Raw genomic sequence first — 12,746 nt, forward strand, 5'->3', positions numbered from 1 at the left:
GAGAAGAGGCAAATGGTGAACCCAGCTCTGGTTTATTAGAAAAGGTGTGAACAGAGTTGCACCGACAGGAGTGGCCCCTCCCCCGTCTCCACCCCCCTAACCGCCCACCCCCCGGGTTGTAGTGCCTCTCAGGGGGCAGCTTCAAGTGACCTGGACAGCAGGGTCTCCAGAACCCTGGCTGCTCCCCACCCAGCTCCCTGACAGATTTATTGCACTTAAGAAAAAGAAAGCTCTGATTCTCTGCTCCCATCCCCCTCCCCACCCCGGCCCTCACCCTGTCTGGAGCTGCCCTACCAAGGTCGCCCGCCTCTGCCACCACCACCACCACGCACCAACCCCCACACCACGCCTCCTGCCTCCTCTGTGCCCGGGGCCACGGTGGTGGGGGCACTGTCCAGTCTAGTCTTCGGGGCTGGACACACAAACACAAGTGCTAGTGTCAGAACGGGGAGAGCCGCTCCCTGCAGCTCCCGCACCCATGTAGTGTTGCTGTGGGGGTGGGGGTCCCCAGACCGGCCCCCACCCCTGGCGTCCGGGCCTCAGGAAGGCCGGGGGTGAGAGCGAGCAGATGCCCATGGCTCTGGCCTCAGCTCATTGAAGACCGACTGGAAAAAAAGGAACTTGGGAAGAAGAAGGGGGGCTGTCAGAGCCAGGGCCTCTCCTGCTGGCCCCCCAGCCCCTGGCCCTCGTCTCTCACCTAAAGTGTCACAGTGTCTCCTGCCCAGATTCCTGACTGGCTTCCAAAAGCAGCTCCTCAAGCTCCTTCTCATTCTTGGAGCAGCTCAGTTCTGCACGGGGAGAATGGGGGGCAGCCTAGGGTCAGGTGTGGGGTGGGGGTGTACAGCCTGTGCCCACCGGCCCTGCCCAAGCCAGACCCTGAGGGCAGCACAGTGCTCAGGGGCCACTGAGACCAGCCGCCCGCCAGCAAACCTGACGAGCCCCACCCCTGGGAAGAGCTCCCAGGACCCACGGCAAGCAGGGTGGGGACTGAGGACCAGGTCCCACTCATCCCTGCCCCTCCAAGGGCCATGTTAAAGAGGGAAAAGCTGAGGTGCACTCAGGGGCAAGGGTCCCACACAGCACCCAGGGCCCCTCTCACCGTGTTCCAGGCCACAGCTGCCCGCCTTGGCCTCGGGCCCCGGGGGTGGCTCTGGGGGCAGTGCAAGGGCAAACTCCGGCTTCAGGCCGTTGGGCAGCGGCGGCCCTGACTGAGGCGGCTCTGGCTGAGGCTGAGGCTCAGACGACCCTGGGTCCTGAGTGCTGATGGCCTCGGCAGGCAGGAGGGCAGGGGAGGCGGTGGGGGAGGGTAAGGCAGGTGCGGAGGAAGGACAAGGAGAGGCTGGCACAGGGGGCTCTGCTCGCTCGGGTGGGCTCTCCACCCGAGTGACCACGAACACTTTGTGGCCTCGGCCCGGGCTAGACACGGAAATGCGCTGCTCAGCTGGGGAGGAAGGGCTGCCTGGGGGGCTCCTGTCCCCAGGGCCCTGGGAGTCCGTGGGGGGCACCGAGGTGGGGCAGGGGGCTGCAGCCCTCTCCCCCTCCTCCTCCCCGTCATCCCCCTCGGAGTCTGAGTCTGAGTCTGAGTCCAGGCTGGGCCCCGGTCCCGGGTCCCCGTTCTCCTGTGCCGCGGGGGCAGGCCCCTCCCCGGGCTCCTCGTCAGGCTGCGGCTCGGTGACCATGATCTCCGGCATGGAGGCTGACAGCTGCAGCCGCTGCTCCTTTTCCTCCCGCTCGCGAGCCAGCACAAAGTTGCGCTTGCAGCCGTTCTGGATCTCGGCGAGCAGGGCCTTCTGCGTCTCGATGAAGCTCTTCACCTGTGGGCAGAGCAGGCCTGGCTAGGCTCTGCGTGGCCTGTCCCTGCAGCGGGCCCTACAGTCGGTCACCCCAGCTGTGCCTGCCCCCACCTACAGGGACCCCGGACAGGCCCGCTCACCGCCTCCTTCTTGGGCTCACGGTCCAGGTCCAGGCGCAACAGGGAGTGGTTCACCTTGAGGGCCAACGACAGTGCCATGAGCCCGCCCGTCTTGATCTCGTTCTCCCGAAGGTCCAGTCTTAGGAGGCGGGGGCTCTCGGCGATGAACTCCGCCACCGCCACCGCGCCTGGGAGGGGGACCGCAGGGGCTGGCCACAAGCCCACACCCAGCTGGCCGCCCACCACCCCCGCCTGCCTGGCCCCCTTCGCCCGCCCCGCGCTCTACCCTCGCAAGTGAGCTTGGTGGAGGCCAGGCCGAGGCGCAGGACGCTGCGGTTGCCGATGAGGCCGTTCTTGAGGTTGCGCACGCCCTCGTTCCCGATGGGGTTGTGGCCCAGGTTCAGCGTCTCCAGGCTCTGTGTGTGTGGCTGCGGGGGTGGGTGGGAGTGAGTACAGCGGGAGAGGCAGACCTGCACGCTCCCCTGTTGGCAGTGCGGCCAGTCAGGGAGCTGGCACGTCCCCGCTTAAAGCTGAAGCCCTCGTGTCCCTAGAAGTCTCCCCAGGTGCCAGCTGACCTGTCCACTCCCCAAGCCCAGGCCCACCCTCTGCTCCAGCCAGCAACCAGCGGACTCTAGGCACAAGCCTGGCCGTGGGGAATTCTTCAGCTGGGTTTGAGCCTTTGTACCCTGTGGGCTTTAGATTCCGCGTCATAAAAAGATTTAAGGCTTACTGAAGGCTTCCAGAAATATTAACTTACTATGGAAAACATTTTCACTTTGTGCAAAGCTCTGTGCTAGGTTATAGTGCTGGACTCAAGGGCAGCAAGAGAAGGGCTGCTCGCCCAGGGAAAAGAGGGTGTAGGCGCTGAAGGACAGGCCACACGGGGCCGAAAGGAGGGATGTGGTGTTCCTGAACCTGCAGGATGAGCAAGGCTGAGAGGTGTCGGGGCAGGAAGGTAACTGCTGAGAGCTGGGGCCAGGGTGCGGGGGCAGCGGGGGCAGGGGCGGGGACCATCTCCCGGCCCCACTCACCAGCGTCACGCCCAAGAAGGCCATGCCCGTGTGTGTGAGCTGGTTGTTCCACAGCACCAAGGTCACCAGTCCCTTCCTCTGCTCCTTGAGGCCCTCGCAGATGTAGGCCAGACCTGGGGGAGGCCCACAGGCAAGTTCCGTCGGTGGTCACTTGCCCGGGAGACTCAAACGTGGGAAAGATGGCCACCCTTCCAGCACTCAGCCTCCCGGGCTCCACTCCCTGTCAGTCTGCGCAGGGCTGTGGCCCTGCACCTCCTGCTGCAACCCACCCCCCATTCTGTGGGCACACACCCCTGATCCCTGGGCTGGAACATTTCTCCCTGTCTGCCTAGACCTCTGTTCCAAGGTCACCCTCTCCGGAGACAGTCCGCGGCCAGCCAGCTCAGCCCACCATCTGGCTGCTTCCCTTTGCTCCAGAGTCACTGCTTTATTAGTTTATCTTGGCCACGTCTGTCCCAAGGGTGCAGGTCTCTCAGCTGGGAGCCTGGAGGCCCCAGCCACCCAGACAGGTGGTCTGTAAATGCAGTGTCTGGGCCTGGCCGCCCTGGGGGAAGGCACTGGCCTCACTGCCCCGCTTCCGTCGCACTGAGCCCAGGGGACTCTGCTCAGCAGTGAACCGGCACAGCGCCTGCCCCGGAGATAACAGAACTCCTCCCGCTGACACTTCCCCTTCTCTTCCCACACACGTCCTGCCTCACCGAGGCTTCCCCCCAAAACGCCCAGCCTCCACGTTCTTTCCCCCTCGGGCCTTCGCACTCCTGCCACGGGCATTCTGGCCCAGGCTTCCGCACCCGTGGGTTCCACTCTCAGCCTCCACATCGCCACCTGGGCTGCCTTCCCTGCGGCTGACCTTTTACCCCAACGGCCTGTCTCCTTCAGGGCACTTTTTCCAGATGGCGATTGTTTTAATTATCTGTTCAATCCCTCACCTCCTCCTGCAGGCCTCCGCTGCACTGTTGCCTCCTCCAGGACACCCTCGCTGACCCTTACACTGGGTGGACACCCACCCTGGGGCCCTGGGGCCCCGCCCCGCCCAGTCTGAGTCCTCCCTGCCCAGGTACGGTCTGTGTCCCCCACTGGACTGTGAGCCCCATGACAGCAGAGCTGGGACTGTCTTGGTGACCACTGTGTCCCCTGCAGCACGCTGCACCCAGCTGGGCACAGTGGGGACTGGGCGATGGCGTAGGGTGGCCCTCACACACACCTGAGTCCAGCACATGGTTGTTCCGGAGGTCCAGGATCTGCAGGGAGCAGTTGAACTTGAGCAGGTTGCCTAGCTGGGCCGAGTCCTGCAAGCCGTTGAGCTTATTGTCGGCCAGGTACAGCTCCCGAAGGTTCATGTTCATCTTCAGGGCCGTGGCTGGGGGAGAGGAGGGCTCGTCACTGGCCAGGCCCAAAGGACCCCGCCAACAGCCCTGGCCCCGCAGTGAGCTGCACCCCCTCCCAGCCTCCCTGGGCCCGGGGCTCACCGAGCAGCATGAGGGGCCGCCCCGACAGGCTGGCATTCTCCAGGTGCAGCACTGCCAGGCTGCTGCGGATCCGCAGGGCACGGGCCACGAAGGGCGCCGAGTGGTCCAGCAGGGGCGTGTTGCGGGCATCCAGGTACTGCAGGCAGCTGGTCTGGGGCGGGAGGAGTGGGACTGGGTCAGGGGGGCCTCACATCCCAAGTCCCAGCAAGCAGAGGGCCATTTGGTTTTACGACTGGGGAACCTGGCTAGGGGTGGAAGGCCGGGCCTGGGGGCCTGGGGACCTGGGGGCAAGCGAGGCAGGGCTGGGGACAGCAGAGTTCCCGACTCCTGTGTGAGTGCCATGGGGGTGGGGACCCCAGCAGTCTCCAAGGAATCCACTGCAGGTAAGTAGAGGGGAGAGGAGGGGGCAGGGGGGCCTGGGGCAGGGCACCTCTTAGTGCTGCTTTTGCACAAGGCCTGGAAGCAGGGGCCCGGCACCCCTCAAAGTGCTGGGTACCCTGAGAAAGCACCTGGACCCCTCTGTGCCTGAGCTCCCCCACCTTGGAGAGGCTGCGGAGGGGGTGGGGAAGGTGCCCACCTTGCGCATCATGTGGGCAGCGGCCTGCCAGCCGCGGGTGCCGATGTGCTTGTTGAAGGAGATGTTGAGGTGGGTGGCCGACTCGTAGTACTCGATCATGTCGAAGAGGGCGGAGGCGCCCTGGGGGCCGAGACAAGGGGACAGGGGCTCAGCCTCGGGTGAGGCCCCGAGGGAGGCCAGGAGGCAGGCTGAGCCCTGGCACTGCTCCCGCCCCTCTGGGTCCTGGGAACCAGCGCGCCCCATTTCCTGGAAGAGCTGGTCTGCTGTGTGACACGCACCCCAGGACAGGTGTGCTGTGACCAGGACAGGCCTTTGGTCCCCCTGAACTAAGCTCAGGTCTCCAGGACCCCGCCCCCGGCTCTCTGCATCCTCTGGACCTGGGGCCCCAGCTCCTGGTGGCCTGAGTCTGGGGAGGCGAGGAGACCGAGGTCTAGTAGGAGAGGTGGCTTTCAGAAGTTTCTCACTCCCCTGCAGGTGCTGTGACGGGGGACAGGACACTCCTGGAGAGGCTCCAGGTGGCCACCAAGTTCCCTTCAGGCCTGGCTCCCCAAGTCTCTCCCTTGTCTACGAAGCCCCTGCCTCTGGGGTGGGTCTGTGAGACACCCTCCTCTGGGCCTCCCCCTGGAGCCTCAATATTCTTCCCACCCACTCTGATCACACTGGATGTCTCCCTGTTTTGTCCCCCAAGAGGCCTCAAGGGGGCTCCTTCCTCTGGCAGTGCCCTGCGCTCCCCAAACTCAAGCAGGTAAGGGCAGTGGCAGAGGCTGCTCACGTCTTCATCCAGGTTCGTCTGCTCCAGATCCACAACCTTGAACTGCAGCCTCTTGAAGACCTCTTCCAGTGCCTCGCAGGCCTTGTAGTCGAGCTTTTCACCTGGAAGGAGATGGAGCACCGTGCATGCGTGAGCTCGCTTCTGTGTGTGGTGGGGGGCTGGGTGCAGACGTTGGGAGGAAGGGCCCTCGCCCCCCCCCCCCCCCCCCGCCTCTCTTAGGCCCAGCTTCCCCCAAGTTGTCCTCGGGCCCCAAGCAGGCCCAGCCCCACACTCTGCCCTCAGATCCACCTCCAGGGAAGCTTGGCCCTACCTACTACCTAAGGGCTCCCAGCCCTGTCCAGACACACACCTTTCAGATCCAGACAGTCAATACGATGCCCGAGGTCCGTGAATTCCTGGGAGAGCAGAATGGGTGGCAGTCAAGGCAGGAAGCCCCTGCAGGGCCAAGGCTGGACCCTGCCAGGGGGGTAGCTGCGGCTCCGTCTGGCTCTACTGTTTCTGAGATGAGGCAGCGCTCTGGGGTTGGGGTGGAGGGGCACCGCCCCTCAGAGGGCAGGGCAGCTCCTCACTCACAGGACCTGAGGCAGGGCGGGCTGGAGGCAGCCCCTCTGTCCCAGCTGAATGGGGCCTCTGGGGTGAGCAGTTTGGGCAGAGGGAACAGCCAGAGCAAAGGCGGTGAGGTCAGGCCCAGGGGCCTGGGGGTGACGCAGGGCACCAGGCCAGGCACACAGCGCAGGCTCGGTAAAGAGGATTCAAGGCGCTGGGCAGACGTCTTCCCAGTCCCCTCCTGGCCCTGAGCACCAGCCCAGTCTCTGGGTGCAGATACTGTCCTCTGGGCTCCACACACACTAACCCATAAGGCAGGTGCCGTCACAAACCCGTGTCCAGACGAAGAGGCTAAGGCCCAGCCTTGCGGCAGCAGGGCCCACAGGCCTGGCCCCCACACTGAGTGGCCCTCTCTCCCTGGACGTGACAACAAGACCTTCTGGAATCCCCCTGAAGAACCCATAACCCAGATGTGCACAGGTGGGCGGTGACGTGACCGCTCACACCAGCGCTGAGGAAACAGCGGCTCTAGAAGCATGGGACCTGGGAACGTGCTGGAGGGCACCAGGGCAGTGCTTCGCCAACTCAGCCAGGCCGGTGGGCACAGGAGAGGCGCCAGGAGTGGCTCGGCAGGGGGAGGGTGCATGTCGAAGGCACCGCAACACCCTCCGGTCCAGGCCTCTGGATAGCGCCCCACTGTCTTACAAAGGCCCAGGAAAGGCGAGAGGACAAAACCCCGGGCTGTCAACAGCAGGGACGCCTGGGGAATGGGACTCGGGACAAGAAGAAGTGGATTTTGCTTTTTATGTTTAATATTTTGATTTTTAAAAAATGAGAGAATACACATTGCTTTTGTAATTCAGGCTTTTAAGAATAAATATAGTACAAATGGCTTTCCCCCTGGGCACCAGAATTTTGGGGGGCAGTGGCAGACACTTGAAATTGTTACTTCACGTAATTCTCTACTGTGTAAGTATCCCCGAGGAGCCTGATTACTTTTACAGCTGAACAGAGGGTTTCCCAGGATCTCTGTGCACAGGTGCTTGGCCAGGTGACCAGACTGGGCAGCAGGAGTGCTTTCTTGTGTGCCCTCTCCCATTCCCTCTCCTCCTGGCACAGGCAACAGAGGCCCGGAGGCTGCTGGGAGGTGGGGGAGGGCCGTTCACCCCAGGGAGCACCCCTTCTTAATCCTTCCCTCTTCCCCCTCTCCCCCTTGGCATACCTGGAGCTGCCTGAGGAGCTTGGGGATCTGTCTGCAGTTCAGCTTCTGGCAGGCCTGCCTGTAGGCGCCGATGACCTCGTCCACAGTCACATTCTGGGCTGCGGGAACAGAGGACCCAGCCTGTGACTCTCCACACGCTGGGCCCCTCTCACCCCCTCCCACCCCAGGCCTCTGCCAGACCCTTTCCCCTCTCGGCCCCCACTATGAAATGCCCCTCCCAACAATCTGCTGAGCTCTGCCCTCCAGTCTAGGGTCCTTGCTGCCAATGCTGCCCCTGGGTGCCCCCAAACCAAGTCACCCCACCCTCCACACCTCCCCATGGCTCTGTGAGCAATTTCACACAAACAGTACTCAGCTAATATCACACAATTTGCCCTGGCCGGTGTGGCACAATGGATTGCGCGCCGACCTGCGAACCAAAGGGTCACCGGTTCGATTCCCAGTCAGGGCACATTCCTGGGTTGTGGGTCAGGTCCCTATTTGGGGGTGCGTGAGAGGCAACCACACATTGATGTTTTTCTTCTTCTCTTTCTCCTTCCCTTCCCCTCTCTCCAGAAATAAATAAAATCTTTAAAAAAAAAAAATCATCCCTCCACCCCTGACTAGGCAGCTCAGTTGGTTAGAGCATCATCCCCATACGCCAAGATTGAGGGTTCAATACCCAGGCAGAGCATATACAAGAATTAACAAATAAATGCATAACTAAATGGAACAGCAAATACATGTTTCTGTTTCTGTCCTTCTATGCCCCCTATCCCGCTTCTTCTCTCTCTAAAATCAATAACATTAAAAAAAAAAAAAATCACTCCAAGAAGGGTCCACAGGCTTTATCATCAGATGGCCAAAGAGCACACACCTCTCCCCTAGATACACTCGCCTCCAGAGGGCCCCAAGCTGGGTCTGCCCGGTCAGGTGGTACAGGGATGAAGTAGGGACTGGGCATGTGTGGGATCATCACTAGCAGTTCTCAGCATCCCAGACTTTCTACAGAGAATGAGTGACCCCTAAGCAGCCCCTCAAACTGAGAGTGGTCCTTGAGGTGTTCAGCTCTAACATCCCTTCCTCCAGGAAGCCCTCCCTAACCGGCCAGACTGAGCCAAGCTTCTTTTCTGCCTCCCAAAGTCCTCAAGGAGCCTCTTGGTGAGCTAAGGCCCAGGGTCTCTAACCTGGCCGCCTGCGCACCCCCCACGGCTGCCACCTGACCGTCCCTTCTGCCAAGCATCCACGGGTTTGGACAAAGGCACAGCCTCACACAAGGTTACAGCCAGAACTCAGGAGGGTAAACCTGTCCACCCAGTGACAGAAGCCGAGTGGTGGGCTTGGGAGCAGTAGACACACTCAGAGAAGGGGCTTGGTGCCCCCTGATGGCAAGAATGAGAACTGCATCTTGTCACTTTTCTTCACCTGAGACACAATTTGGAGGTGGGGGCAGCAATGGGGTAAGACAGTAACGGAACAAAAGCGGGGGCTCAGTCAGTTCAATGACGCAGCTTGGCAGCCGGGGTGAACCCCGCTCTGCCTCGATGTCGCCAACAGCATCACGAGCTTGTCTGGCATCTGTCACCAGTGGGGTGGCTCAGGAATGACCTTACAGTAATCATGATGCATGTGTACCTCACTACATGGTAAGAAAAAGAACTACCATCGCATAACCAGCACTCTGCACACATTACCCTTTGGGAACGAAACAAAATGTATTCAAATAAAGAAAATGAACCAATTTAAGAAAAAATGGCAAGAAAACAGCAGTGCAGGTGGCTCAGAGAACTAACATGGAGCGTTTCTACAGCACTCCTGCTGCCATGCCAGCGCGGAGTCAGCTGACACAGCACTGGGCCCACACACATGTGCCCATCGGGGTGTGGTGAGGAAGCGTCGAGGAAGAACACTGGGAAGGTCTGAGGTCGGGGACTGCCACGCACGGGAACGACCAGCAGGGCAAAGACCCCGAGGCGGTGGGCCAGGGCCAGGGGGCGAAGGGCGGGTGGGGCGGCAGACGGGCAGCGGCACAGCTCTGGCCTGAAGTGGCTGGTTAGACTCGCTGCCCCCCTCCTGCCCTGCCACCTCGGATAGGGCCCCCCAAGTTCCACACCTGGACATGGAGTCTCGAAAAAGTGGCCAAGAACACAGGCTGTGGAGCCAGAGTGCCTGGGGTTGAATTCTGGCTCCCAAATTAAACTCGGAGACTCAGGCCTCAGTCGCTTTCTCCCTAAAAGGGAGATGAGACGCCCTGGAGCGCTCGCTGACGGCCAGCCATCACCGGCCTGCGGCCTCCCGCACTGGAAGGCAGGGGCCCCGAACAGGCCCACAAGAGCGCCTGTCCAGGGGCGGCGTGCATGGTAAGGCCAGGCGGGCACGCGGCTGTGTGAGGTGGGCCCTCGCTGGCGTGGCAGGTCAGGGCTTGAATGGGTTTGCTCAACCCCCAAGTCCCAGGCTCCGAAGGTCTGACTCCAGCAGGGGCTGGAGTTCGCGCTCGAGGGGCCGGCAGTGTGTGAGGGGCGAGGGCGTCCGCGAGCTGGGGACGGACATGCGGAGGTGAGAAGATCCGCGTTCCAGTCCTTGTCCTGGTGAGGCTGTGACGGCAGCCTGGAGGGTCTCAGGAGACAGGGCACAAGGACGCGCTGAGCGGCTGGCACCAGGAGCACAGCGCGGGCCTTCCTGTGCAGCAGAGGCGCTGGGGAACAAGGGGACGGCGCGGGCCTCTCCCAGGCACTGGGCGCTGAGCTCTAGGGCTCACCAGGCCTTCCCTGGGGTTTCCACAGCCAGCGCCTCCGCCCTGTGAGATGGGGCAGGCAAGCTCAGAGGGGACAAGTCGCCTGCCAAGGTCAGGGAGCCGGGAGCGGCAGCACCGGCACACACACCCAGACCTGTCTCGCTCTGAAACCAGAGACGGCTTTATTCTCACACGATCCTGACCAGCATGGGGAGAGAGGGGTCGGGGCACAGGCAGACTGACAGGATCCCCGGGCTCTGTGCAAGGTCAAGGGGGAGGTCTGAGCTCTGGGGAGGGACGTGCTGGGGGGCAGCTGGCAGGCAGGGCTGAGCCTCTGCTGCCCCAGGAGCTGGCACCAGCTTCGCAGGGAGAGGCCGCGGAGCACACAGAGCCTGCCTCCCCTCCCGCCTGCTATGGCCCTCACACAGGGACAGAGAAACCCGACGCTGGGCATCAGGTGACAGGCAGAGAGAAGCCCATCTCTGCACACAGGTGCAAAAGGCACCATGAGATGTGAGGACAGGCTGGACACCAGGGGGCGGCGATGACTCAGGCCATCCCTGCCAGCCCGCAGGGGAGAGTCAGTCACCCATCCCAGTGGGAGTCAAAAACCAGGAAGCAACAGTGGGGGTGTGGGGGAGGGGAGGCACAGAGGGAAGGGAGCCAGCTCACCCCGCTGGAGCCCCTGGGCGGGGGAGGTGGGATGGGGTGGGATGGAGGTGAGGTGGGGGACACGGTGGGGCTCTCTGCCTGAGACATGAGACATGAGACAGGAGCCACAGGCTGGCGCAGAGCGGCGGGAGGAGCCAGTCACGGTCTGGGGTGGATTGGGTGCTACGGGAACGGGGGCGGGCTGTACGCTATACGGGAACGGGGGCGGGCTGTACGCTATAGGAACGGGGGCGGGCTGTACGCTATACGGGAACGGGGGCGGGCTGTACGCTATAGGAACGGGGGCGGGCTGTACGCTATACGGGAACGGGGGCGGGCTGTACGCTATAGGAACGGGGGCGGGCTGTACGCTATACGGGAACGGGGGCGGGCTGTACGCTATAGGAACGGGGGCGGGCTGTACGCTATAGGAACGGGGGCGGGCTGTACGCTATACGGGAACGGGGGCGGGCTGTACGCTATAGGAACGGGGGCGGGCTGTACGCTATACGGGAACGGGGGCGGGCTGTACGCTATAGGAACGGGGGCGGGCTGTACGCTATACGGGAACGGGGCGGGCTGTACGCTATAGGAACGGGGGCGGGCTGTACGCTATAGGAACGGGGGCGGGCTGTACGCTATACGGGAACGGGGGCGGGCTGTACGCTATACGGGAACGGGGGCGGGCTGTACGCTATAGGAACGGGGGCGGGCTGTACGCTATAGGAACGGGGGCGGGCTGTACGCTATACGGGAACGGGGGCGGGCTGTACGCTATACGGGAACGGGGGCGGGCTGTACGCTATACGGGAACGGGGCGGGCTGTACGCTATACGGGAACGGGGGCGGGCTGTACGCTATACGGGAACGGGGGCGGGCTGTACGCTATAGGGGAACGGGGGCGGGCTGTACGCTATAGGAACGGGGGCGGGCTGTACGCTATACGGGAACGGGGGCGGGCTGTACGCTATACGGGAACGGGGGCGGGCTGTACGCTATACGGGAACGGGGCGGGCTGTACGCTATACGGGAACGGGGCGGGCTGTACGCTATACGGGAACGGGGGCGGGCTGTACGCTATACGGGAACGGGGGCGGGCTGTACGCTATACGGGAACGGGGCGGGCTGTACGCTATACGGGAACGGGGGCGGGCTGTACGCTATACGGGAACGGGGGCGGGCTGTACGCTATACGGGAACAGGGGCGCGCTGTACGTTATACGGGAACGGGGGCGGGCTGTACGCTATAGGAACGGGGGCGGGCTGTACGCTATACGGGAACGGGGGCGGGCTGTACGCTATAGGAACGGGGGCGGGCTGTACGCTATAGGAACGGGGGCGGGCTGCATGCTACAGGAATGGGGCTCCTGTGGAGACCTGGGGAGCCCACTGTGCTCCCGAACAGAAAGGGTGTGGGACGAGCACAGCGGTAGGACTGAGTGCTGTCCCTGTGAGTCCCTGCATCCTGGTGACAACCAGAGGCAGGCCGGGGAAGGCCCAGCTGAGCGGCTGGGAGCCTGAGCTGCAGACGCACGCAGGCCACCCCAGTCGGGCCCAAAGCTGGCTGTACCCACAAAAGCCCCTCAGCCACCCTAACGGCCATCCTTCATTACCCTCCACTCAGAGTCCAGGCCCACGGAGGCGAAGGGGGCGAGACTGAAACACACAGACCTGACTCGGCTTTGGATGCACACACAGCGGTGGAGACCGTCCTGCAGTCACAACACTTTTCCTGGAGGCTAGACAGTCAGCAGTAGAAGCTGTGCAGGGCACACAGCCTGTGTCACAACTCAGCGCCACAGGCTGCGTGTAAACAATGGAGCGGGGACATGTTCAAATAAAACTTTATTTAT

At 62.7% G+C, this 12,746-nt stretch overlaps 1 protein-coding gene across 1 annotated transcript in view; it reads right to left on the reverse strand.

Moving 5' to 3' along the window:
• Positions 1 to 83: 83 nt before the first annotated feature.
• The window catches only part of PPP1R37 (protein phosphatase 1 regulatory subunit 37), a 37,075-nt gene continuing 24,412 nt past the window's right edge, over positions 84 to 12,746 (reverse strand). Inside the window, exons 2-13 of the mRNA XM_090259494.1 lie at positions 7,530 to 7,627; positions 6,111 to 6,156; positions 5,762 to 5,862; positions 4,990 to 5,109; positions 4,413 to 4,563; positions 4,148 to 4,303; positions 2,944 to 3,056; positions 2,199 to 2,340; positions 1,934 to 2,100; positions 1,100 to 1,814; positions 698 to 788; positions 84 to 620 (exon numbers count right to left, since the gene is read on the reverse strand). Coding sequence (XP_090115620.1) covers positions 706 to 788; positions 1,100 to 1,814; positions 1,934 to 2,100; positions 2,199 to 2,340; positions 2,944 to 3,056; positions 4,148 to 4,303; positions 4,413 to 4,563; positions 4,990 to 5,109; positions 5,762 to 5,862; positions 6,111 to 6,156; positions 7,530 to 7,627 — 1,892 coding nt within the window. The 3' untranslated portion in view covers positions 84 to 620; positions 698 to 705. The remainder of the gene's footprint in view (positions 621 to 697; positions 789 to 1,099; positions 1,815 to 1,933; positions 2,101 to 2,198; positions 2,341 to 2,943; positions 3,057 to 4,147; positions 4,304 to 4,412; positions 4,564 to 4,989; positions 5,110 to 5,761; positions 5,863 to 6,110; positions 6,157 to 7,529; positions 7,628 to 12,746) is intronic.

Source organism: Furipterus horrens, unplaced genomic scaffold (assembly GCF_987537825.1).
Source record: "Furipterus horrens unplaced genomic scaffold, mFurHor1.1.pri manual_scaffold_13, whole genome shotgun sequence".
NCBI classification, from domain to species: domain Eukaryota; kingdom Metazoa; phylum Chordata; class Mammalia; order Chiroptera; family Furipteridae; genus Furipterus; species Furipterus horrens.